The 25,220-nt window shown below is 28.7% G+C and overlaps 5 protein-coding genes and 3 long non-coding RNA genes across 15 annotated transcripts; 3 read left to right on the top strand and 5 right to left on the bottom strand.

Moving 5' to 3' along the window:
- Position 1: 1 nt before the first annotated feature.
- Positions 2–5,215, top strand: LOC111416458 (moesin/ezrin/radixin homolog 1-like). 2 transcript variants are annotated; one of them, XM_023048488.2, is made up of 7 exons: positions 2–82; positions 168–383; positions 3,114–3,299; positions 3,450–3,718; positions 3,776–4,158; positions 4,209–4,852; positions 4,901–5,215. In XM_023048488.2, the coding sequence occupies exons 2-7, from the start codon at positions 378–380 to the stop codon at positions 5,063–5,065; spliced, it is 1,653 nt and encodes a 550-aa protein (XP_022904256.1). In that variant the 5' UTR covers positions 2–82; positions 168–377; the 3' UTR covers positions 5,066–5,215. The 2 variants fall into 2 exon arrangements, with proteins under 2 accessions (XP_022904256.1, XP_022904254.1); XM_023048486.2 differs by having other exon boundaries at positions 26–105.
- On the bottom strand, positions 726–7,500 carry LOC139429600 (uncharacterized). The gene is made up of 3 exons (XR_011640161.1): positions 7,074–7,500; positions 2,582–2,712; positions 726–942 (listed from the first exon to the last, which is right to left on the bottom strand). It is a non-coding gene; the product is annotated as an uncharacterized lncRNA (long non-coding RNA).
- Positions 7,501–7,668: 168 nt separating this feature from the next.
- Positions 7,669–9,914, top strand: LOC111416432 (Taspase 1). Of its 2 annotated transcripts, none has more exons than XM_071195522.1 (5): positions 7,669–7,922; positions 7,981–8,103; positions 8,151–8,813; positions 9,580–9,728; positions 9,778–9,914. In XM_071195522.1, exons 1-5 carry the CDS (start codon positions 7,895–7,897, stop codon positions 9,859–9,861), a joined length of 1,047 nt encoding a protein of 348 aa, XP_071051623.1. In that variant the 5' UTR covers positions 7,669–7,894; the 3' UTR covers positions 9,862–9,914. The 2 variants fall into 2 exon arrangements, with proteins under 2 accessions (XP_071051623.1, XP_022904220.1); XM_023048452.2 differs by having other exon boundaries at positions 7,671–7,922; positions 7,975–8,103.
- Positions 9,915–10,335: 421 nt separating this feature from the next.
- LOC111416467 (uncharacterized) lies at positions 10,336–13,375 on the top strand. The gene is made up of 4 exons (XR_011640160.1): positions 10,336–11,127; positions 11,215–11,353; positions 11,429–11,487; positions 11,841–13,375. It is a non-coding gene; the product is annotated as an uncharacterized lncRNA (long non-coding RNA).
- On the bottom strand, positions 12,204–14,171 carry LOC111416466 (mus81 structure-specific endonuclease subunit). 5 transcript variants are annotated; one of them, XM_023048494.2, is made up of 4 exons: positions 13,962–14,171; positions 12,725–13,904; positions 12,563–12,676; positions 12,204–12,512 (listed from the first exon to the last, which is right to left on the bottom strand). In XM_023048494.2, exons 2-4 carry the CDS (start codon positions 13,898–13,900, stop codon positions 12,273–12,275), a joined length of 1,530 nt encoding a protein of 509 aa, XP_022904262.2. In that variant the 5' UTR covers positions 13,901–13,904; positions 13,962–14,171; the 3' UTR covers positions 12,204–12,272. The 5 variants fall into 5 exon arrangements, with proteins under 5 accessions (XP_022904262.2, XP_071051622.1, XP_022904264.2 ...); XM_071195521.1 differs by having other exon boundaries at positions 12,725–13,900; XM_023048496.2 differs by having other exon boundaries at positions 12,725–13,929; positions 14,008–14,171.
- A 1,941-nt stretch (positions 14,172–16,112) lies between these two features.
- LOC111416434 (sorting nexin 27) lies at positions 16,113–21,302 on the bottom strand. Of its 2 annotated transcripts, XM_071195519.1 has the most exons (8): positions 21,003–21,081; positions 20,199–20,809; positions 20,038–20,140; positions 19,756–19,978; positions 19,512–19,705; positions 19,308–19,458; positions 17,038–17,567; positions 16,113–16,983 (listed from the first exon to the last, which is right to left on the bottom strand). In XM_071195519.1, the coding sequence occupies exons 2-8, from the start codon at positions 20,243–20,245 to the stop codon at positions 16,915–16,917; spliced, it is 1,317 nt and encodes a 438-aa protein (XP_071051620.1). In that variant the 5' UTR covers positions 20,246–20,809; positions 21,003–21,081; the 3' UTR covers positions 16,113–16,914. The 2 variants fall into 2 exon arrangements, with proteins under 2 accessions (XP_071051620.1, XP_022904222.1); XM_023048454.2 differs by lacking the exon at positions 20,199–20,809 and having other exon boundaries at positions 21,003–21,302.
- A 732-nt stretch (positions 21,303–22,034) lies between these two features.
- On the bottom strand, positions 22,035–22,734 carry LOC139429598 (uncharacterized). Its single transcript, XR_011640159.1, has 2 exons — positions 22,417–22,734; positions 22,035–22,365 (listed from the first exon to the last, which is right to left on the bottom strand). It is a non-coding gene; the product is annotated as an uncharacterized lncRNA (long non-coding RNA).
- A 1,164-nt stretch (positions 22,735–23,898) lies between these two features.
- LOC111416454 (decapping protein 2) lies at positions 23,899–25,167 on the bottom strand. Its single transcript, XM_023048475.2, has 2 exons — positions 24,957–25,167; positions 23,899–24,904 (listed from the first exon to the last, which is right to left on the bottom strand). The coding sequence occupies exons 1-2, from the start codon at positions 25,031–25,033 to the stop codon at positions 23,980–23,982; spliced, it is 1,002 nt and encodes a 333-aa protein (XP_022904243.2). The 5' UTR covers positions 25,034–25,167; the 3' UTR covers positions 23,899–23,979.
- Between the last annotated feature and the right edge of the window lie 53 nt (positions 25,168–25,220).

Here is a 25,220-nt window from a genome sequence, read left to right as displayed (position 1 = left end):
GTGTGAACGTGTGTGTGTACGTGTAATTTTTGCGTTTAAAGTAGAAATGTGAAGGTCGATTATTAGAGACTTACTATGCTATGTAAGTGGTCGCGGTGACATCAGGTTAAAATCAACTTTATTTTTTTTTAATCATTTTTATTTATACTTTCTTCATATCTTATCAGGTGCGTTTATCGGATTGATAATGTGATATTTTTTGCGAAACACAATACAAATGTTTAAGAGAACTCTCTTGAGAGGGCAAAGAGTACTCGATGAGGTTGGAATGTTTTAGTTATTGTGATTAATCTATTAAAAAGAATTTATCGAGGATCGTTGTTGTAATCGAAGTGAAAGTGTTTGAATCGCAGAAAAATTAAAAATAAATCAAGAAAATGTCGGTGAGTATCTTAGCATGTTAAAAGAATTGTTTTGATGATTTTAATTCAAGTTTTAAACAAAATAAAAAATGTTAAATAACAAATTCCTTTCTGAAATTCCTCGAAGCGCTTTTTATTTATAATAAATATATTACGTCAGTGATTATAAAGGATTAAATATCCAATTTATCGCGTTCAATTGGAGAGGGATTCCGAAAATTTACTATCTTGTAATTTCATTTATCAATAAAATGTGTGAATCAATCACGCACGAATTTTGTGTTAATCAGATTAATTAAAAGGTATTGATATTAATCAAGGTTTTAATAAACTAATTTAAATAAGTAAAATTATTCAATTTCATAAATTATTTGGAGGTTATGTTATAATTAAGTTATTTATAAAGGTACCAACAGATGGCACTAAATGTGTCAAAACCTTTAAACTTATAAATTTTTGCATAAAAAATTTATTTCTACGTACCTTTGTTCGTGGAAATAGATTCAAAACAATGCATTCTTCAAAATAAATTAATCCCAAACAAGATCGATTTCTCCAAAAAGTTGTTGATAAAAATAACCTAAAAAAAAGTTTATTTGAATATGTTTTATGTTAATTATACGTTTTAATTATATACCTTAAAGCTACACGTTTTCTTATAATTTGCGATATCGCAGGTTAAAAAACCATGTTAAAAATAAATCGTAAGTTTTGACAAATCAAAACTGTCAAATTATATATAACTGAAGTTAGCTCAAATTGTTTTTAAGTCAATTAAACACATTTTTAATTTAACCAATTATTAAATAATCTTTTAATTATTATTATTTAATTAAACCAAAACTAGAACTAACACTATCACTAGAACTAGTTAACTTAGTAAAATATGAGTTATCATATAATAGAAATAAAACTTCAATTATATGATAACTAACTTCAGGTTTAAAATGTCAACCTCAATTTTGACATATTTGTAATCTTCACTAAAAATCCTTTAAAATGAGTACAAACACGACATATTTATCTTCAAGATTAATAAAGTTATGGTCAACTTCCGGTTAAGAATGTCAACGTCAATTTTGACATATTTGAAATCGTTGTGAAAAATCCTTTAAAATGAGTCCAAACATGATACGTTTAATTCCAATATTACTCGAGATATAAGCAACTTCCGGTTTGAAATGTCAATGTCATTTTGACATATTCTTAATTTTTATAAAATGTCTTAATATTTGTCACAAAATCAAAAATATAATAAATAAAAAATTAAGGTTGGTATTAATATTTAAAAATTAAATTGCTATCTTTATTGTTGCTAACTTCGGGTTTAATGTTTTTTATTCTAACTTTGTTGCTTTTTGAGATAAGTGCGTCTTGTTTGGACTCATTTTAAAGGTTTTTTTTGATAAAGAATACATCATGAAAGAATAGCATGAAGTTGTCCACTTGTCTATTATATGATAACTAACTTCAGGTTTAAAATTTCAACCTCAATTTTGACATATTTGTAATCTTCATTAAAAATCCTTTAAAATGAGTACAAACACGACATATTTATCTTCAATATTAATGAAGTTATGGTCAACTTCCGGTTAAGAATGTCAACGTCAATTTTGACATATTTGTAATCGTTGTGAAAAATCCTTTAAAATGAGTCCAAACATGATACGTTTAATTCCAATATTACTCGAGAAATAAGCAACTTCCGGTTTGAAATGTCAATGTCATTTTGACATATTCTTAATTTTTATAAAATGTCTTAATATTTGTCACAAAAACAAAAATATAATGAAAAACAATAAAAAATTAAGGTTGGTATTAATATTTAAAACTAAAATTGCTAAAATAAAAGTTGCTAACTTCGGGTTTAATATTTTTTATTCTAACTTTTTTGTTTTTTGAGATAAGTGCGTCATGTTTGGACTTATTTTAAAGGTTTTTTAATGAAGATGATAAATATGTCAAAATTGACGTTGACGTTTCAAACCGGAAGTAGTTTTATTTCCATTTATATTAAAGTTAAATATGTCGAGTTTGGACGACTCATTTTAAAAGATTTTTATCCCCGAAACTTTCTAGTTCTAGGTCTAGTGCAACATAGTGATATTTCATGCTAACTAGTGCATTTTGAATTTAAAAATTAAGCGGGAAATTTGAAATAATTTAATTAGAATTTTCTTCTCTTAGAATATTTTAATTAAAAAATTAATTTGACGTACCTTTGATCGTGGAAATCAAAATAATTAGATTCATAGATTCAAAACGATGCATTCTTCAAAATAAATTAATTCCAAACAAAATCGTTTTCACCAAACAGTTGTTCAAGTTTGAAAGACGTCACATCCATAACCTAAAAAAAATTTTTATTTGAATATGATTTAAGTCAATTATACGTTTTAATTATATACCTTAAAGCTACACATTTTAAACAAAAACGTCTTCTTTTAATTTGTGATATCGCACATTAAATAAATTGTTAAAAATAAGTCCTAAATCTTGACAAATCAAAACTGTCAAATTGTACCTATACAACTGAAGTTAGCTCAAATTGTTTTCAAGTCAATTAAAAACTTTTTTAATTTAATTAATTATTAAATAATCTTTTAATTAAATTAATTATTATTATTTATTTAATCAATTAATTATAATTGTAATTTGCGTTATGTTATTATTTGAATCGTTCCTCAAACTGTTAAAAAAAATTAAGCGGGAAATTTGAAATAATTTGATTAAAATATTCTTTTTTTTCAGCAACAAGTGAAAGTGAAAATAAATACGATGGATCGCGAATTAGAATTTGTGACTTCATTAAAAACAACCGGAAAAAGTCTTTTTGAAATGGTCAGCCGAAATTTGGGGGTCCACGAAATATGGTTTTTTGGTATTTGTTATGTCGATGCGTCAGGCGAAGAAATTTGGATCGATAATTCCAAAAAAGTAATAACTTATTATTTATTTAAAATAATTATTAATCCAACTAATCTTTAAGTTGGTATTACTTATAAACTAGTTTTGAGATTTGACAATGACAGATAAATTAACCTCAAACTCAAAGTTTTTTAATTAATATACTTTTTTTGATTGTAGACTTTAAAAGATTATCGCCAATACGTTCAAAAGTTAAATTATCGCGTTAAATATTACCCAGAAGACATCGAAGAAGAATTAATCGAAGATAATACGATTAAATACTTTTTTTATCAGGTTAGACACGCTATATTAAACGAAAAAATTTATTGTCCCCCAGATACTTCAGTTCTATTAGCATCTTATGCGTGTCAAGCTCGTTTTGGTGATTACCACAATGATGTGCATAACACAGATTTTTTAAAAAAACAGCGACTCCTACCCAACAAGTAATAAAGAAAGATTAAGTAAAAGAAAGATTTTGATCGATTTCTTTGTTTCCGCAGAGTTTATAATCAACATAAAATGAAGCCAGAGGAGTTCCACGAAACAATATTAAATATGTGGCTAAAACATCGTGGAATGATGAAGCAAGACGCAATGACCGAGTATTTAAAGTTAACGCAAAACTTGGAAATGTATGGAGTTCATTATTTTGAGATACACAATAAACGAGGGACGAAATTGTTGCTTGGAATCCATGCGATAGGGTTAAACATTTATAAATTATCGGATAAAATGAATGCGATCATTATGTTTCCGTGGTCGGAAATTAAAAACATCAATTTTCGAGATAAAAAATTCACAATTAAGGGTTCTGATAAGAAATCGTCCGATTTTATTTTCTTTTCGAAAGATGGATATTTAAATAAAAGAATTTTAAATTTGGGTAATTATTAACTTTTTATAAATTTATAAAAAATTATAAAATGTTTTTAGGTGTTGGAAATCATTATTTATACGTTCGTAGAAGAAAACCGCCAACGTTAGAAGTGATCCAAATGAAAGAAAAAGCAATGGAACAAAAAAAAACGTTACACGAACAAAGAACTCGCCTACAATCGGAAATTTCCGCAAGAGAAGAAGCGGAAAAACGCGAAAAATTATATCAAAATCAGCTTCGTTCGCTTCGCGAAGAAGTTGAACGTAGCCGAAATTCTTTACTTGAGGCTCAATCGACAATTCAAAAATTAAAAGATCAACTTTTTGAACTACAACGTGCTAAAGATGAACTCGAAAAGCAACAAAATGAGCTTAAATATTTAATGGAAAAATTAGAAGAAAGTAAAAACATGGAATCGGTTGAAAAACGAAAATTGGAGGACGAAATTTTAGCGAAACAAATGGAAGTTGCGAAAATACAAGAAGAAGTTGAAGCGAAAAATTTAGAAACGATGCGGTTACAAGAAGAGGTTGAAATGGCGAAAAGAACGGAGGAAGAGTTGAGGATGCAACAATTGAAAGAAATTGCTGAAATGACGAGAAGGGAAGAAGAAAAAGAATTGGAATCGTTACCGGAAAATGCTAATGATGAACTTCCCGAATTGGTACTTGTAAATGAACAGCTAAGAGAACAATTAAAGGTAATTAATTTAATCATTAATCAACAAAAATTAAACCAAAAATTTTAGATTTTACAAGATAAATTGGAGAAATCCCTCGATGAAACTAAAGAAACGGAATTGGATAAACTTCATAGAGATAACCTAAAAGAAGGTAGAGACAAGTACAAAACTTTAAAAGAGATTAGAAAAGGAAATACTGTAAGAAGAGTAGATTTATTCGAAAATCTATAATGTAAAAAAAATTCATGTTCAAGGATTAGTTGTTGTGAAATTGTTGTTTTATTAAGATTGTTATCTTACTTTTTAAGTTATTAATTGTATAGATTGTAAAATTAATTTAATTTTTAATAAAAAAATTTAAAAAATTGACATGCCGATAAAGTAGATTCCTTTATTCTTTATGTAGATCACACATCAATGTCGAAATCAGTCTATTAGTTCTTCTTCTTCACAATGATAAGGCTTGGCAATGGGATTTGGATACTTGTCCCCAGTCTATTAGTTACTAATTTACAAAATTAAATTTTAAAAAGTTGTAAAATGAAATTAAGGACGAAGTGTTACAAATTTACAGGTTAAAATTTAAGATCTTTCTTTTTTAATAAAAGGAATATTAAGACCAACTTCAGGTTTAAAATATCAACCTCAATTTTGACATATTTGTAATCTTCATTAAACATCCTTTAAAATGAGTACAAACACGACATATTTATCTTTAATATTAATGAAGTTATAGTCAACTTCCGGTTAAGAATGTCAACGTCAATTTTGATATATTTGTAATCGTTATGAAAAATCCTTTAAAATGAGTCCAAACATGATACGTTTAATTCCAATATTACTCGAGATATAAGCAACTTCCGGTTTGAAATGTCAATGTCATTTTAACATTTTTAATTTTTATAAAATGTCTTAATATTTGTCACAAAAATATAATAAAAAAAATCAAAAATTAAGGTTGGTATTAATATTTAAAAATTAAATTGCTATCTTCATTGTTGCTAACTTCGGGTTTAATGTTTTTTATTCTAACTTTTTTGTTTTTTGAGATAACTGCGTCCTGTTTGGACTCATTTTAAAGGTTTTTTTAATAAAGAATACATCATGAAAGCACACCATGAAGTTGTCCATTTGTCTATTATATGATAACTAACTTCAGGTTTAAAATGTCAACCTCAATTTTGACATATTTTTAATCCTCATTAAAAATCCTTTAAAATGAGTACAAACACGACATATTTATCTTTGATATTAATGAAGTTATGATCAACTTCCGGTTAAGAATGTCAACGTCAATTTTGACATATTTGTAGTCATCGTGAAAAATCCTTTAAAATGAGTCCAAACATGATACGTTTAATTCCAATATTACTCGAGATATAAGCAACTTCCGGTTTGAAATGTCAAGATTATTTTGACATATTCTTAATTTTTATAAAATGTCTTAATATTTGTCACAAAAACAAAAATATAATTAAAAAAAATCAAAAATTAAGGTTGGTATTAATATTTAAAAATTAAATTTCTACCTTCATTGTTGCTAACTTCGGGTTTAATGATTTTTATTCAAACTTTTTTGTTTTTTGAGATAACTGCGTCTTGTTTGGACTCATTTTAAAGGTTTTTTAATGAAGATGACAAATATGTCAAAATTGACGTTGACGTTTCAAACCGGAAGTGATTGTATCTCCATTAATATTAAAGTTAAATATATCGAGTTTGGACTCATTTTAAAGGATTTTTTATGAAGTTGATAAATATGTCAAAATTAAAAGTTCAAAGTTCGAACTTTTTGGTTTTTTGAGATAAATGCGTCAAGTTTGGACTAACTTTAAAGGTTATTTTATGAAGATTACGAATATAATAATAAAATTAAAGTTGACAATGACAATTGAAAGTTGTTTTCACGACTAAGCCTCACTGTTTCTAGTTCTCGTTTTAGTTCAATAAAAATATACAACATAGCATACCCACTGCCACTTGAACTAATACTAGACCGAGAATTAGAAACATTCGGATTTAGCCGCACGTCTCTCAAGACGGCTAAACCCGAATGATTCTAGTTCTAGGTGTTGTGTTAGTTCTACTGATTGTGTTAGTGTAAAACTAGAACTAACACTAGAACTAGAAATATGCGTGCGTCTTCAGACTTTCCTAAGTTCTTGTCTAAGACGCCCGGCTAAACCTAAAACTTTCTAGTTCTAGGTAAAATATGTTTTTTTTTATGTAATCCACTTACCTTGCTTATGAGTTCATCCATTTACCCAGTTTGAATTAAATACAACCTTTAAATCCAATTAATTATGTGTTTTTCATCAAAAAATCTTAAATTCAACGTCAATTTTGATAAGCATCTGCAATGTTTGGATCTTAATCACCATGGTAACCGAGTCAAGTTGGATAACCTAACAATAATAAAATTATAACCGTTAATATTTCGCTTATATTTTAATCTTTTTTTTAATATTTTTGTGTATTGCTTCTTAAGTGCAATACAATGTATAAATAAAAACATAGAAATGTCCCTCGATGAAACTAAAAGAAGGTAAAGACAAGTATAAAACTTTAAAAGAGTTTCGAACAGAAAATACCGTAAGAAGTTCAAGGATTAGTTATTGTGAAATTATTGTTTTATTAAGATTGTTATCTTACTTTTTAAGTTATTAATTGTATAGATTGTAAAATTAATTTAATTTTTAATAAAAAAATTAAAAAACTTGACATGTCGATAAAGTAGAAACCTTATAATAATTTCCATTAATACTAATACAACAAGATCAATCATTTGTACTAAAATACATTTTAACCAATCTAAGGAAAACGTCAATACCTTTTTAATTATTTATTTAATAAAAAACCGCTATGTATTTTTAGATTAATCCATAAAAAAGCCATTAAATCGTTTTGATTCAATTTATCAAGTTTAATAAGTACTTATAAATCAACATCAATCAACATTCATAACCTCGTTTTTTCAACAACAATGATAAACATTTACTTTTTAATAATTACTGGGTATTAATATCGAAAAGGAATAAGTAAAAAATAAATTTTGTGATTATGACTACTTTTATCGCTGTGCATTGCGGTGAGTATAAAAAATTAATAAAAATTGATTAAAATTTATTAAAAACAAACAGGAGCAGGTCATCATAACGAAAAAAATCACCCCAAATACAACAAATTAGCCAAGAAAGCATGTCGAGCTGGAATTAAAATCTTAAAAGATGGGGGTTCAGCTTTAGATGCTGTTAAAGCAGCCGTAACCGGTACCAAAAAATAAATCTATTGAAGACGGTTAAAATGTGTGGTTTAGTTTTAGAAAACGATCCCTTAACGAATGCTGGTTTTGGTTCTAATTTGACAACGAATGGTTGTGTTGAAGGTGATGCCTCAATAATGGATGGATCTACGTTGTTTTATGGTGGTTGTGGGGCCGTTCAACAAGTAAAAAACCCTATTGAATTAGCCCATAACCTCTGTTTAAAACAATCAGAGACTCTCCCAATGGGATTAATCCCACCATCTTTACTCGTAGCTGATGGAGCTCAAGATCATGCGAAAAGGGAAGGTTTAAAAACTTGTTTAAATAAGGAATTAATTAGTCCAAAGGCTTTAAAACAATTTTATAAATATAAAAAGCTTATTGATGAACATGAAAATACGTTAGATCAAGATGGAGAGAGGATGGATACCGTAGGGGCTGTTTGTATAGATAATTTAGGGCGAGTTGCTTCAGGATGTAGTTCTGGAGGGTTAATTATGAAGCGTCCTGGAAGGGTGGGACAAGCAGCTTTATATGCAAGTGGAGTTTGGGCCGATTCTTTTAATCGAGATGAACCTTCCGTTGCAGTTTGCACAACTGGATGTGGCGAACATTTGGTTCAAACGCAATTAGCGAAAGAAATCGGGGTTAATATTAAATATTGTGGGTGTCCCACGACTGAATTATATAAAATTATGACGGAAAAATTTTTAAGTATGTTAATAATAGTGAAATATAATTGGATAACTTTTTTTGTCCACGACTACCTTATACTAAATGAGTTTATATAACTTGACAGATTAATAATAATTATTTGAAACGTCAAAATTTCAAAAAACGTCAATTTAATTCAATTTTCTAAAGGTTTGACATTAAAAAAACAAACAAATTCCTTTTTTCCTATGATTTAAGCTTAAATTAATTAATTTTCGTGAAAAAATATGACGTTTCATAAAATTGACATTTAATTTTGACAAATTGTTGTGAAGTTGGTTACAGTTGGTGACATTGAATTTGTGTCACATTGACGTTTAAACTTTATTCAAAAATATATTTAAAAAAATTAGTTTTAAAGGGTAATCATTTTTCATAGAGTGAATAATAGCGGTGAATAATCATTATTCACGGGCAATCAACTTGACAGACTAATAATAATTATTTGAAACGTCAAAATTTCAAAATTTACTTTAATTTTTTAGGACTTTCTAAAGGCTCGACATTAAAAAAACTTAAACAAATTGCTTTTTTCGTATGATTTAAGCATAAATCAATTAATTTTCGTAAAAAAAAACAAGACGTTTCATAAAATTGACAAATTCTTGTGAAGTTGGTTACAATTGGTAACATTGAATTTTTGTCACATTGACATTTAAACTTAATTTAAAACAATAACTTTATCGAATCAATTTCAATAGTAGTCGTGGACAAAGTATAGTAGTCTACTCATTATATGCTCGTATAATAATATACTATTTTGTAGAATCTAGATTTTTACATAACGTTAAACAAAAAAACGGCGGAGCTTTGGTGTTGCACTTATCGAAAAATGGTGAGTGTTCGATATTGTGGGCTCATTCAACCGAATCGATGAGCGTTGCGTATATGAAATCAACGGATAATCAACCGAAAGTACGATTAAGTTAAAAAGATATTAAAAAATTAACCAATTTGCTTTTAGAGTACCATTTCTCAATTACCTGATCATGTTGAGGTTGGATCCACGGTGAATGTGAGTGGGAATCACTTTTTCTTGCAACGATAACGAATGTTGTGATTATTTAGATAATTTTTTTGTAATTAAATTATTAAAAACTATTAGTGTTTGAATTTAAATTGATATACAGTGTGTGTCAAATGTCTGGAATATAGCCAATAACTTCGTTTAATCATGGCGCATTTTTTGGCGATATTTGCTTGTTTGTATTGGTTTTTGTTTCGTTGCTATGGCAACCAAAATTGTTATTTTAATTGGGATGCATATATTTTTTTGGAATACTTTGATAGAGGATAAGTCCTTCTATGCGATGAACATATCAAATCATATAGTTGTATAAGAAAAAAATTGAGAAAAATGCGTTTTTTGAAAGTCTTAAATCAGCTAATTACAATCAAAGTAGGCGCCGAAATAACGCCGTTGACAGCTTTAAATGTAAAAAAAATTACAGTTTCAACAATTATGAATAATTAATAATGTATGGTCTTTGGTAACTGTTTTCGGCCATCAATTTTTTGGAAGGTTTTTAACATTCCAGTGTTAAAATTTTTTTTAAATCATTTGGATACTGTGGATTGTGTATCCGGGTAAATACAGGGTGATTCATTAGCTCTATGACAAACTTTGGCAGATGAAAGGTGATGCGATTCTAAGGAAAAAGTGTTATATGAATATGGGTCCGATTCATTTTGGTTAAAGAATAAAAAATAAGTTTAAAAAATTACAAAAATTGTTCGAAATGTCCGCCTTCAGCTTGAATGCACGCCTCACATCGACGAAGTAAAGATTCTATCACACGACGTATGATATTTGGATCATTCCGTATGCTATTAGCTGCATCTTGAATTCTGTCCAGTAGTTGCTGACGGGTAGTAATTTCTACATGGTACGCAAGCTGCTTCATGTGTCCCCAAAAATAATAATCCAGCGGATTTAGATCTGGGGATCGTGGTGGCCAGACTACTGGACCTCCATTGTCAATCCATTTGTTTGGAAAATGTTCATGTAACCAAGCGATGACTTCTCTTCCTCAATGTGGTGGTGCACCATCGTGCTGATACCACATATTTTGAACGATGTTAAGTGGTACGTCGTCGATAAAATCGAAAAGGTTATGTCCCAAGAAATTTCTGTACATATTTGCATTTAAGCGTTCATTTATCACCCATACAGGTAGCAAAGAATTGTTAAAAATGCCACCCCAAACGTTTACACTAAACCGTTGCTAAAATCTTCCTGGTCTAATTGCATGTGGATTTTGCAAGGACCACACATGTTCGTTATGATAATTATTTATGCCGTCCCTATTTAATCGTAAGTTATCTTGAATTATAGACATGAAAATTAACTTAATTAATTAAATTAAGGAAAGTTACCACTTATCTGATAAATAACTTTTAGGTTATGTTGAAACTCAATTCGATCGAATCGGTCCCTCTTAGGAATAGAAAATGGACAGGAATCGGGAAAGCTTCGGTTCGGATAATTATTCTTCAATCGGATCTTGTTGCGAGAGTGCGGAAATTTTTCAAGAACACAGGTAATTTTTCCTCAGTTTATTTTCGATATTTAAATTTATTAAATTAAATTCAATTCTTCTTCTTTTCTTTCTTAGGTTATATAAAATCGTGATTCCACGTCAAATTTGAATTGAAATCGGTGAACCAATTTAAGGTTAGGAAATTACTTTTAGGTTAGATTTTTATATCAAAATTCAACCGTGCTCTTGCCCTTACTAAAATGGACTGCGTTGGTTGGCCTTGGTTCAACTTCTTATATACCCTTTTCCCCTTCTCCAGAAAATTTTCTTCCTTCAATTTTTAACCCTCGCTCCTGATTGGTTGATGGGTTTCGCGCCATTTCTTCCCTTAAAATAATTTCAAATCTTTCTAAATTTCGAAAACGCCATCTAGCGGATTTCTTTCGAACTACTCAAAATTCCAAAACTTATTTTATTCATATCTTCTTTAATTCTTCACTAATCTAGATGAAACTGCGTATTTGATGCATATATCCTTCCATTTCAGCGGTGCATTGGAGGTTTCAAGATTCTCCAACCACAACAGAAGTTTGAATTTTACAAATTTTAAATTCAATTTTCAAGGTCAAAATCGTTCAAAATCTTTCGGAATCTAATAAATTAGATGTAGCTGACACTGATTTTCGCGTTTTGGATGGTTTAGAAAGGATATTAACAGTTTTAAGAGAGTTATGAGTAACTAAAAAGTAACTGTCAACTAAATTGAGGTTATGTTTCTTTCTCAGGTGAAACTTGTCTCGGAAGCTTTATTATAATACCATCTCTCAAGATTGGGCAATAAATAACCTCACTTTTTTACTAAGAATGAAGTAATTGGTATTGCAAGAATGTTGAGATTATCAAGATCGAATTAATTAAAAAATAAATTTATTTCTTACCTTACCACTAAATTAAGTAGCAAAAATAAAAACATTTTAAACTAAAACCTTTGGGAATACAAACGATGAATAACTTGACTTATAACAGGTCCAATCGTTTTATTCCCTTTAAAAGTAATCGAAGAAATTAATTTTTCCCCTTCATCACCAGCGGTTTGATTATAAGCTTCAATTAAAAGTCGTGGAGTTGGATATTTATCAGCGATTGCTAATGCTTTATCAATCGATAACCCTTTCAACGAAGTGAGGTGTTTTATAAACATCTCTTTTACGGTAAAATCCTATAATTACATTTAATTATTAATTAATATTTAAAAAAAAATAAATTTACTTTATATTTAGCTCCGATTTTCATAAAATCCTCAAAAGTTAAAGCCCAAATAACGTCATCTTTGAAATTCGAACGTTCCAAGTTTTCTTTTTGACAACTTAAAATTGTTTTAGCCTAAAATTAAATATTTTAATGCAAAATTTTCTTTTTAAATAATCTTACCAAATAATTTTTATTTATAATTTTACTCATATCATTTAAATAATGTCCCGTACTTCTTGCATTATCACAAAACTTAATCATAAACCCATCTTGAACCATTGTATTGATTGCAGCTTGCATTAAACTGGTCATTGGAAGCCCAACATGAACATTTTTCCCCAAACTTTCCACTAAATAAATCTTATTTTGTACCCCACATTGTTTCAAACGAAACTTTTGTTCGTGATAACGCCCATCTTTAATGCTTTTCCCAAAATCGTCCATTCGTTTCCTTTCGATGATATAGGGAAGAACTAATTCTTTTTTTGTTGTTTTATGACGACATATCCAAAGGTAATCACCAACTTTTAAATGGCGAATTTCAAAGTTTACTTTTAAACGATTTAATTCACTTATAATTGGATCATCTTTTGATTGATCTTTACCGGAAGTTTCTAATGTATCAACAAGAAGGATTATTTCAAAAGAATTTGGTTCAAATATTAACGTTTCGAACGTTAATGTTGATTTAGTACTATTTTTAGTTTGATTTTTGTGATTATTTGGATCTATAATGTTACAATGCATTAATTCATCAATATTAACATGTTCTAAATTTGAAGTTGTTTTATTTGATTCTAATTCTTTGTGGATTAAATCATCAAATAATTTTTTTGCAATTACTTTTCCTTTATCTGTTAAAGAATATTTAGTACTTTGTTTAATAACATAATTATTATTGATTAGAGTTTCCATTGAAGACCAAGCACCGGGTGTAACCATTTTAAAAGATGAATCACAGTAAAATTGAGCTTTATCAAGAATTTCTTTTTTATTCAACGAAGCTTTTGTGCTTTCAAACAACGCGATTAATATTGCATAATCTCCAGATCGATGTTGAGGGGTATAAATTGATTCATTTGATTCATTGAAATTTTCTTTCTCTTGATTCCGTTTATGTTCTTTTAATTTCTCGTCGAGCATTTTACATAATTTATCACCGAAACCTTTCAATATTTTACAATCACGCCCCGATTCTAAAGGAATTGGATATCGTTTTAACGATTGCAAAGCTGTCGAGAAACAATATTGCATTTTTGATTCTTTCGCTTTTGCTTCATCTCGCCACTCGATTAACCACTTTTCAAAAAGGGGGTTTGGTGTTTTTAATTTGAGAGTTATCCGCTTTTTAGACATCTATCTAAAAACATAATAAATAACATAACCTGACAGTAAACATAACCTCTAAATTTTTTACTTTGTGAGTTTGGTTTTAATTAAATAAATTTTATTGAAATACTAACGTTTAGTTAATAAAGTAAGCGTCAATTTTTGTTTAATTAGCTTTTAATATAAGATCCTTGGTAGAAAAACCCCAATTTGAATAACCCACACTATAAGGTTATCCAGCTCGAACAAATTGACGTTGACGGGGTGAGGTAGGAAACGTGACGTCATTGGAGGAAAAGTATAATATAATTGACGTGTATCTCAATAAAACACAAATTCTTCACTAATTATTTATTCTAACAATAAGACTAATATAAATTATTTCACTTTCGACAAAGGACAACGTGACTTCGCTTTCGACTAACTACCAAACTACTTTCTTCTTGCTGGCGTCCTTTTTAGAACAATACAGTTTCCTGTAATATTATAGTTCCCTACACGTTAATAATATACAGAGTGCCTATTATGTATGGAATATAGTATACAGCCTTGTTTATAGATATATCTATAAATATATAAGTATATCTATAAACAAGGGTATACAGTATGGTTCAGTTTTTAATCAAGAAACTTTACTAGGACGTAGTACTTCCCAAAATGACACAAGTTTTTTATATAAACATAGGGTCGCAACTGTTTTGTTTTCGAGCTATGAGCTGTCAAAGTTGAGCCAAAAATTTACATTTTGTTTTGTATTTCGGCTGTAAATAAACCGTAGAATTTATTATTAAAATTATTCCAAAAGTTGGCTCTGAAAACTTGTAATTAAATTGGTAGCTAACTTCGGATTTAACGTTTTTTTATTCAAACTTTTGTTCAGATTTAAAATGTCAACCTCAATTGGCATATTTGTAATGTTCATTAAAAATCCTTTAAAATGAGTACAAACACGACATATTTATCTCCAATATTAATGAAGTTATGGTTCCGGTTAGAAATGTCAACGTCAATTTTGACTTATTAGTAATTGTCGTAAAAAATCCTTTAAAATGAGCACAAACATGATACGTTTGATTCCAATATTAGTCGAAATGTAAGCAACTTCCGGTTTGAAATATCAATGTCATTTTGACAAATTGTTAATTTTTATAAAATGTCTTAAAATTTATCATAAAAACAAAAATACAATAAAAAATTAAAAATTAAGGTTGGTATTAATATTTAAAAATTAAATTGCTCTCTTCATTGTTGCTAACTTCGGGTTTAAAGTTTTTTATTCAAACGTTTTTGTTTTTTGAGATAAGTGCGTCATCTTTGGACTCATTTTAAAGGTTTTTTAATGAAGATGACGAATATGTCAAAATTGACGTTGACGTTTCAAACCGGATGTAATTGTATTTCCATTAATATTAAAGTTAAATATGTCGAGTTTGGACTCATTTTAAAAGATTTTTTATGAAGTTGACAAATATGTCAAAATTAAAAGTTGAAAGTTCGAACTTTTTGGTTTTTTGAGATAAATGCGTCAAGTTTGGACTCATTTACCCATTTTGCATTAAATACAATCTTTAAATCGAATTAATTATGTGTTTTTCATTAAAAAAAACTTAAATTCAACGTCAATTTTGACAAGCAACTGCAATATTTGGATCTTAATCACCATGGTAACCGAGTCAAGTTGGATAACCTTAAAATAATAAAATTTTATTCCGATTTTTTTATCAATTCTAACCTATTTTTATTAATTTTAAAACAATTCGAATTCTTTACTATTATCTCGCATTCATAACAAATTCGTTAATTGTAGTTCATTTAAATCCACTTACCTTGTCTATAATATCCTAGATAACCCAATTTTGAGTTAAATACAGCCTTTTAAACGAATTAAATAAGACTTTTTCCTTAAAAAACTTAAATTCAATTTCAATTTTGACAAGCACCTGCAATATTTGGATCTTAATCACCATGGTAACTGGTAACCGAGTGAAGTTGGATAACCTAACAATAAGAAAATTATAACCCATTATAACCGTTAATATTTCACTTTATATTTTAATATTTTTTTAATTTTACACTGTATAAATAAAAATAGAAATGTTAATTCTTCCAATGACGTAACAGCAAGGCCTTTGCGGGGGGATATGTTTATAACATGTGTATCTATCTTATAATATCTATCAATCAGCAATCATAACCTCAATTTTTTTTATTAAGAATAAATTTAAATAAATAAAAATACTTATTGATATTTTTATTCGTTTATTTTGAGAATTGAGTGCATAACAGCCACATTTCTGATAACAACGGATATAATATATATTTTATACTTTATAATTACTTGCATAAATTACTTCGCAAATATAAGGAACATTATAATAATTCTGTTTTTACCGCGCTAATATAATATTTTAATATATACAAGTGTTTAACAACTTGAATCCCTACATTTTACTCTTTTTATACGTTAAAACCTAGAATTAATCAAAGTTGCCACTAAATTCTTGCTTTTCGGGTTCAAATGCAACAAGTCCAAGGAAAAGAAATTATTGAGATAACCCCTAAATGTTATAAATATTATTTATATACAAAAAGAAACAACTATTACAGCAATTAATAAGTTATTTACAATCTTCTTTTAATAATTGGGACGCAAAAATGATTCTGATCACTAAAATTACACCTAACCTTTCATTTTTTTAAATTTTTACCTATTAATCACTATCTAAACCTAATTTGTTAATTTAATTCTAATTTTCATTTTAAAAGTGATACAAGTGGTACATTGCACGTGTAAATTGAAGTTGTAAAAGAATATGAAAAAGAAAAAAGCATAAAAAGAGGAACCAATACTAAGTACTCAACGCTGATATGTTAGCCCCCTTTTTTCTCAAATTTATAAACGTTAATAAATATAAAGAAGTATCACAAGACGCATATACATATTACAATATTATAAAGTTTTGTTCGTGTGTTGAGAGTATTTTTTTAGAATGTTAAAAAGACAATTTATTAAAGAATCGCCTCCTTTAATAACCCCTCAGTCATTCTCCAGTATCAACCCATTTACTCTCCTCGATTATCCGTTCAAAACAATCCAACAAATACATGTACTAAAATAGAAAATAAGTATTAAACATTAATTTAAAACATTATCTAATACTTACATAAGGCGTATATATTTTAACCCATTTCGGTGATTTATCAACTCGGTTATATTTAATACAAAACGCTGTAGCTTCATCATCAGCTTCCCATTGAGATATCGAGTCCCAATTTAACGCAACAACCTGACTCTCCAACGTTCCATCTTCCCGGCACGCGTGTAGCTTTAAATTTTGACTACCAACTGCGACTATAACGTGCCCACCTTTACGCGTATCGCAACCGCAATGTGGAAAAACAACATCTCCATACCCAGGAAGTTCCCTGGCCAATTTAAGGTACTCCGTGGCTCTCGTACTATCTTGGAGCGCTTTTAATTGATAAAGACGTTCCCCGGCTTGAATACAACCACGGTTTACTTCATCGACGGCTTGCCAAAAAATGTAATGAGTCGCTTGCACATCATGCATTAATGATAGCTCCTTCGTTAACGAGAATAACCATTTTCGAACACAAAGACATGTACTTGTAGCTGTGCTATAGTTTTGTATGTAGAGGTTGTGCGGGTATTCAGTTGGTTGTAATTTGCGTTCTACAAAGAAAAATAATTAAATTTTTAATAAACATAACCTCAAATTTTGTTTTATTACTTTTTTTAATATGTAATTAATCAAATTATATAAAAAAAATATATTATTTATTTAAACTAGGTAATTTTAATTAAATTTAAATCGATTAAGTCGTTTCAAAATGATTAATTACAATAAATTAAAAGAAAAAAGATAACCTCAAATTTTTTTTTAACACTTTGAATGTGTAATTAATTAAATTATATAAAAAGAAAGATATTATTTATTTAAACTGGGTAATTTTAGTTAAATTTAAATCGATTTAGTCGTTTCAAAATGATTAATTATAATAACTTTAAAAAAAGAACATAACCTCAAATTTTTTTTTCACTTTTTTAATATGTAATTAATTAAATTATATTAAAAAAAGGATATTATTTATTTAAACTAGGCAATTTTAGTTAAATTTAAATCGATTTAGTCGTTTCATGATAAAATTGTATTGTTTTGAAAAATTCATTAAAATTATGCCACAACTTACAGAAACACTTGTATAACCTGAAATTAGAAACAAGTCATAAAAATCCCTCCAATAAAGATAATTTTAAATCAAAAATTGTTAAATTACAAATTAAAAAGTCATTTAGGCGTTAATACAACGAAATTAAGATAAAATTGCAATTTTTAAATGTTGAAATTAATTAATTTGATTACTTGAGGCGCCATCTATGTGTAAAAAACGGTACAATAAAAAAATTGGCAAATTAACCCATTTTAATTAATTATTAACCAAAAAGTACTTTCTATAAGTAATTACGCTGTAATTAATTTACCAATTATGATTTGCGATGTTTCCGAAAAAATAATTTCCAACCTAACCTAACTTTTGTTTCCATAACCTCAATTTTATTTATTTTTTTTGCGTATAAAATGAATAAAGATACCTTAAAAATCGGGATTCTATAATCCGATTTTCTGTTCTAAGTTTAATCGAGGGTGTCTGCAACCCTGGTTGTAATACATAATGCGGAGCCTCGCCCGCAAGCGACCTCGGCTTTGTTATAAATTTAGCTGAGGTTGCTGGGGGATCAATTTTGAATCATCAAAGTGGCATGAAAACTGTAGTCAATCATTACAGTTCATTCCATCTCGTTATTTAATAAATAATTCTTTTGAATCTAAAAGTTTTCCACTTAAATAACAAATTACACCCACAAATTTTTTTATAGGTTATGTATATAAACTGAAATTAGAAACAAATCATAAAAATCACTCCAATAAAGATAATTTTAAATCAAAAATTGATAAATTACCAATTAAAAAGTCACTTAGACGTTAATATAATGAAATTAAGATAAAATTGCAATTTCTAAATGTTGAAATTTTAAATTAATTTGATTACTTGAGGCGCCATCTATGTGTACAAAACGGTACAATAAGAAATTGGGAAATTAACCGATTTTAATTAATTATTAACTAAAAAGTACTTTTTATAAGTAATTACGTTGTAATTAATTTACCAATTATGATTTGTGGTGTTTCTAAAAAAATAATTCCCAACCTAACATCATTTTTGTTTTCATAACCTCAATTTTATTTATTTTTAAATAACCTCGATCAAATTCTTTATAATCCAACCCAAATAAAGGATTAGTAAACCTGGGGCCTCATCTTAATTAAATGAAATCATACATTTCTGTTCTAAGTTTAACAAAGAACTGATTAAGTACAAAAAGAACATAACCTCAAATTTTTTTGCTTACCAAAATTATACTCAACGATTTCGAATAAATAAAAATATTTAGCTGTACTTTTGTTCATATTGATTTTTTTAACCACCATATCGTATACATCATCAGCATTTGCGCTTTTTCTTAATGTAACGGTTATAACCTCTCTATCGGGTAATAAAACCTGCAATAAAAAAAATTAATGCATAATAAAATACGAATTTGTTTATGTTGTACTTTTAAATCAACGGGACTACTATTATTCTCATCATCTTGATCGGTTAAAAATTCCTGCATAATATCAGACTCTGCAATAACCCTAACGGCGCAAACTCTCTCTAAATATTGTTCTAATCCTCTCCGGCGTGCATCTAATTGTTGTTCACTGAGTGTAAACGGCCATTTTCCGGGTAATTTGGGAAAATTAAAACCTAAAAGTGAAAAAATTTGATGGGGTTATAAAATTTGATTGGATTCTAACCTATAAATTCCTTTTTTAAATCGTTATGAAGTTTTGCGAATTCTCGATACCTTCTCGAGCACAAATGTCTACCAGCCATGTAAATATTGAAAGCCACGTAGCGTTCACCACCTCGTTCATTGTAATTATAATCAGGAATGCTTATTGGAAGAGATCTTTTTTCACTGTAATCGATGTAAGAGTAACCCTGAGTGTCATCGGTTGGTTCTAAACGTTCAGCTTCCTTAAAAATAAATTTAGGTTTATGATTTAATAGAAAAATATTAATAAAAGTGTTTATACCTGTTGTGTTACTGAAATAACGGTTAAAGTTAAAACATCACCTCCAGATTTAATTAAATCAACGACTTGTTTGTGAGTAGCTCCTTCAACATTAACACCATTTCTACAAAATAAAAATTTGTTGTTTTGAGATAGATTAAAGAGTATCTTTGGAATTTTACCGAAAATTTAAAACATTTTCTAAATAAACATGATGATAACTCAACATTTTATCGAGACGACACAAAGAACAATATTGAGAATTGTGAGACGTTGAAAAAAATTTTTATTTTATAATTTGACCTTCCTTTAAGGTAAGGTAAAGAATTTGAAAGTACTTTCTCTGGGCGAACATGTACGGATCTGGTTTGACTGCTCTCTTCAAGGTGGACAGTTAATTAATAAAAAAATTAAAATCCTTAAAGAACAAGGTGATAATGTGCAAAGATATTCCATAAAAAAATTGCATCTTGGGCATTGTTTGAATTTCTCATCATCCAAGTAAATTATGAGTTAAAAAGTGAAAGGAATTAAGATGTTATATAAGCCATGTTGTAAATAGGCAATAAATTAAAAAGGTGTTTGACCTGAATGTCCATTAAATTAGCAATAAAATTAAAAGAAGAAGAAACACAAAGTGTTAACTTTTTTAACCTTAAGAAATCAAAAATAAACAATTTATTCAATTTAAATCCGTTAACAAAACACTTAAATTTAACTAATCTAAACAACAGATATAAATAATCGAATCAATTTATCAAAAATCTTGAACTTTCAATAAAAAAACTCCAATCTGAAACAGATCAATAACCCCATCAAAAAAAACCGTGTTTTAACCCATAAAAACAACAAAACACCCCAACCAAACAAAAAAACTATTAAAGAGTCAATAACAAAACGAGATTTAAATACAAAAATCAATAAAAACTTCCTTCTCCTTCTCATTCACCTCATAAAAATCGTTTTCTCATTCCTTCGTTACTTACACTTCTAAAATACGATCCCCTTTTCTTATCCCAGCTTGTTCCGCGGCCCCCCGATCTAAAACGGCGCTTACATGTTGTAACGGGGCGTACAATTCGCCGTTAATGCTGCGCAATTGGCCCCCTTCGCTTACTTGTCCGCGCACGTTAAAACCAAACCCCGTTTCCGTCTTATTAATGGTGACAACGCGGGGGCCGTTCGCCCCATCAGTTAGCTTCATATTGTTCAAAACTCGCGGACTATTACTGTTTTGAACAACCACTTCCGCCATCATCGCGCGTCCGCCCCCCGGAACAAACCCGGTCAACGAACAATTATTTTTTTGACAGGTGTCAGATTGAAGTTTCAAGTAAACACATTTTTGCGCTAAAATACAAATGATCTAACAAATACAAATTTTTGTTTTAACTTTATTTATTTAAAGTCTGTTAAGCATTGAATTAAATTTAATGTTTTTGTTAACTTTTGATTAATTAAAAATAATTTAAAATTGGTATTTTTGAAATAAAACCTTTGACAGATTCAATTTAAAATCAATACAAACACCAAAACCGATGTTGTCAAAGTTGTTGTGATTTTTAAGTAAAAAATGACCTCAAATAGTTTTTAAACAATTAAATATGATTAAGGAATGAATACCCAAACGTTAATTTGTCCAATATGCTCGATGTACTTAAATCAAGGTACTTTATTGGTGGATCATTTAAGTACTCACTCGAAAGAAAAAGTGGTTGAGCTTTTATGGAAAAATGACGAAAAGAATGAAAAAAGCGAGGTAAAGACTGTGATAGATACAAAAATTGAGGTGGAATCGCCTCAGCACGAAGAAAATGATAGTGAGACAAGCCCGAGGTGTTCTTATGTGTTCAAGAATAGATCATCCGATGTCAATTTGGTTTTCGATAAAGAAGTAGATGAGGATAGTTTAGGTTCGGATGATTTAAACGAAAATTTTGAAAATATATTGATCGTTATTATTGTAGTAGCCGTTATTATATTATATTTAAAAATGTAGGGATTTAAATAAAAAATAGTTTCCAAAGAAAAAATTTTATTAAAATAAAAAAACTTTCTCAATTACAAATTAATTTGTCTAACGATAAGTAAAGAGTGAAAGGTAAAAATTATTGTACAAACCATTTAAGGCATTCAAAAAACTCCATTTCCTTCTTAAAATAAAAATTATGTCTCAGGGGATTGATTCGAGAATTGCAGCTCTATCAAATTTGAAATTAAGCCAAGATGGGGCTGTAAAAACGATACCTTTATTGTTTTTTGTGTCTATTTGAAAAGATTTTCTTTCCTTATTTCCTTTAAATTCTTTCATCTCTTTCACTTCCTTTTCTTTTCCTTTGCATTAAAATTCTAAAAGAGAATTTAAATTAAAAAAAAATTAAATGTCAAGTAGCTATCAACTTTGACAACTGCTATAATAAACTGTCAAATATCAACTTTTGGAAAGGTGTCCTACTCTCGAATTTTCATTCTTTTCTTTCTCACTTCAAGGTTTTTAGCCAAAGAATCATAAATTGGTTTATATGATTGGGTGCTCATATTTCCAGCACCATATTTCATGAAATTACTCTTGAATATCCATAAAAACGCCATTCTCTTACAATTTATATAGTCCATAACGTGTCATTTTACGATTACTTTGTAATAAAAGTTTCTAAATTAGGTTTTTTAAACGATTTATCAATTTTATTACTTTTCAACTAAAAAAATTATTTGATAACTGACAATTTAATTTAATCAACTTCACACAATTCTAATTTGTATTCTTGGTTTTACTCTATAGATGGCACTTAGATGTCAAATTTAATACTCGAATTGTCATTTTTGACGTTTAAGTAATTTCAACATTAAAATTAATAAAAAAAGTACTTATTTAAAAGTTTTAAGTTATGAATTATTTAATCTTTAATTATTAATATAAAATATAATTAATAATATTAAAATAAAAAAGTTATTTTATAGCATGATTTCTATATAATCATTTAATTGACGTATAGATGGCGCAAGTAGCTCTAGAAGCGTCGCGACGTTTCAACTCTTGCATGAATAGATGCATCAAATATCAACTTTTGGAAAGGTGTCCCACTCTCGAAGTTTAATTCTTTTCTTTGTGACTTCAACGTTTTTAACCAAAGCATGACAAGTTCATTTATATGATTGGGTAGAATGTGTTAGCTCGAAATCTTATCCTATATTTGTGAGATTTATCAAAGGTGTTTCTTCATCACTTTTTGTTTCAGTCCAACTTTTTAATTATAAAAGTAAAACACGGTTTGGTATTTCCTTTAACCGTGGAATATTTCTAAAAAAAGAATTACTGCCACTATTTCTCTTGAATATCCATAAAAAATTGTCTTCTCATACAATTCGTATAATCCGTGTAATAATAACGTGTTATTTTACGATTACTAATAAGATAACAATCCAAATAAGATTTTTTAAACAATTTATCACTTTTTCAACTAAAAAAATTATTTGACAACCGATAATTTATTTTAACCAACTTCACACAGTTATAATTTATATTTTTCATTTTACTCCATAGATGGCACTTAGATAGCGTTTAAGGCAAAATGTCAAATTTAATACTCGAATTGTCATTTTTGACGTTTAATTAAAATCAACATTAAAATTAATAAAAAAAAGTACTTGGTTTTCGATAAAGACGGAGATGAGGATAATTTAGGTTCGGTTATTTAAATAAAAAATAGTTCAACACCAATTTTCCAAAGAAAAAATTTTATTAAAATAAAAAAACTTTCTCAATTACAAATTAATTTGTCTAAGTAAAGAGTGAAACGTAAAAATTATTGTACAAACCATTTAATAATCGTAAAAAAACAAATTGTTCTTTGTCAAAATAGGAACAAAATTAAACGATAATAATAATTAATTACACTTTATGGCATTCAAAAAAATTAAAAACAAAAAATTCCATTTCCTTCTTAAAATAAAAATTATGTCTCAGGGGATTGATTCGAGTATTGCAGCTCTATCAAATTTGAAATTAAGCCAAGATGGGGCTGTAAAAACGATATCTTTATCGTTAAAAAGTTGTCTCTTTGAAAACGATTTCCTCTCCTTATTTCCTTTAAATTCTTTCATCTCTTTCACATCCTTAATTTCCTTACATTCCGAATCGCTTCGATGATATTTTGGACGCGATGTACTCGACGCTTCACTAAAACTCAAAGATTTCTGTCTATGAGCTTTTGGTTTATTATTAAACAACCCTTTAATTCGCTTAACGAATGGTAAAACCATATAAAATGAATGCGTACTCAATCCCATTTTAACTTTCGGTGTGTTATCTTTTTTATTATTGGGCAAATCAGCTATCGGGAACCATTCGCATGACTTTATTTCATTCCTCGTTCTCGGTTGGAACTTTGTGTTAAACGGAATCCCCGTTATAACGTATAATCTTACTAATTGTTCGTGAATTACAGCTTCAAAATAATTTTCTGGATCGATTCGACTTGAAATATCAAATCCTGTTTCTTCGTATACTTCACGAACAGCACAATGAGCGGGATCTTCATCTTCGTTAACTTTACCTTTTGGGAAACCCCAAGAAGCTTTACCCCAATATCCTTGTACTAATAAGACATGCGAGTTTCCTTCAGACAATAAAATAGCTCCGTAAGTTGGTACAGATTGTTTATATTCACGCCATTCTTCAAGTATTTCATCTAAACGGTTGTAATCTCGTTTTAAAAACGGCGAGTGGATGAAAACGTGAGCGGCAAACTCCTTAAAACCACAACTTCTCAATTTCGTTTCGCCGTTTACGTAGAAATCTAAGTAGTACCAGTAAGCCAACTCGATTTGGAAACATATTCGTATCAAGTTCTGTTTGGCTGTGTCCGGGACGTTTATGACAAACCTCCTGAGGCAATTTTAATTTTAAAAAGGGTCATTAAAGGAAAAAAAAAGCTTACGCTATTAGGTCAATCAGCACGTCCATTGGTATCGAGTGCTGCGTGGTCCTTAATTCTACCTCCATATTATATTCCATCGTTCACATTTGTTTAATTAATATTCTGGAACTGGAATAAGCGCGAAAATTCGGCCTTTGACTATGAAAATTGGTCGGAAAACACAAATTGCGCATCGCTTCGCTTTTTTACGACCGACATCTTTGTTTTGATTGCGTGACGTTTATTTTTATTGCCTAACCTTAAAATAAAAATGTAAAAATAGTT

Source organism: Onthophagus taurus, chromosome 3 (assembly GCF_036711975.1).
Source record: "Onthophagus taurus isolate NC chromosome 3, IU_Otau_3.0, whole genome shotgun sequence".
In the NCBI taxonomy this organism is placed as follows: domain Eukaryota; kingdom Metazoa; phylum Arthropoda; class Insecta; order Coleoptera; family Scarabaeidae; genus Onthophagus; species Onthophagus taurus.
Note: the sequence above shows the minus strand (reverse complement) of the source record. Positions and strands in the feature narration are given on the sequence as shown.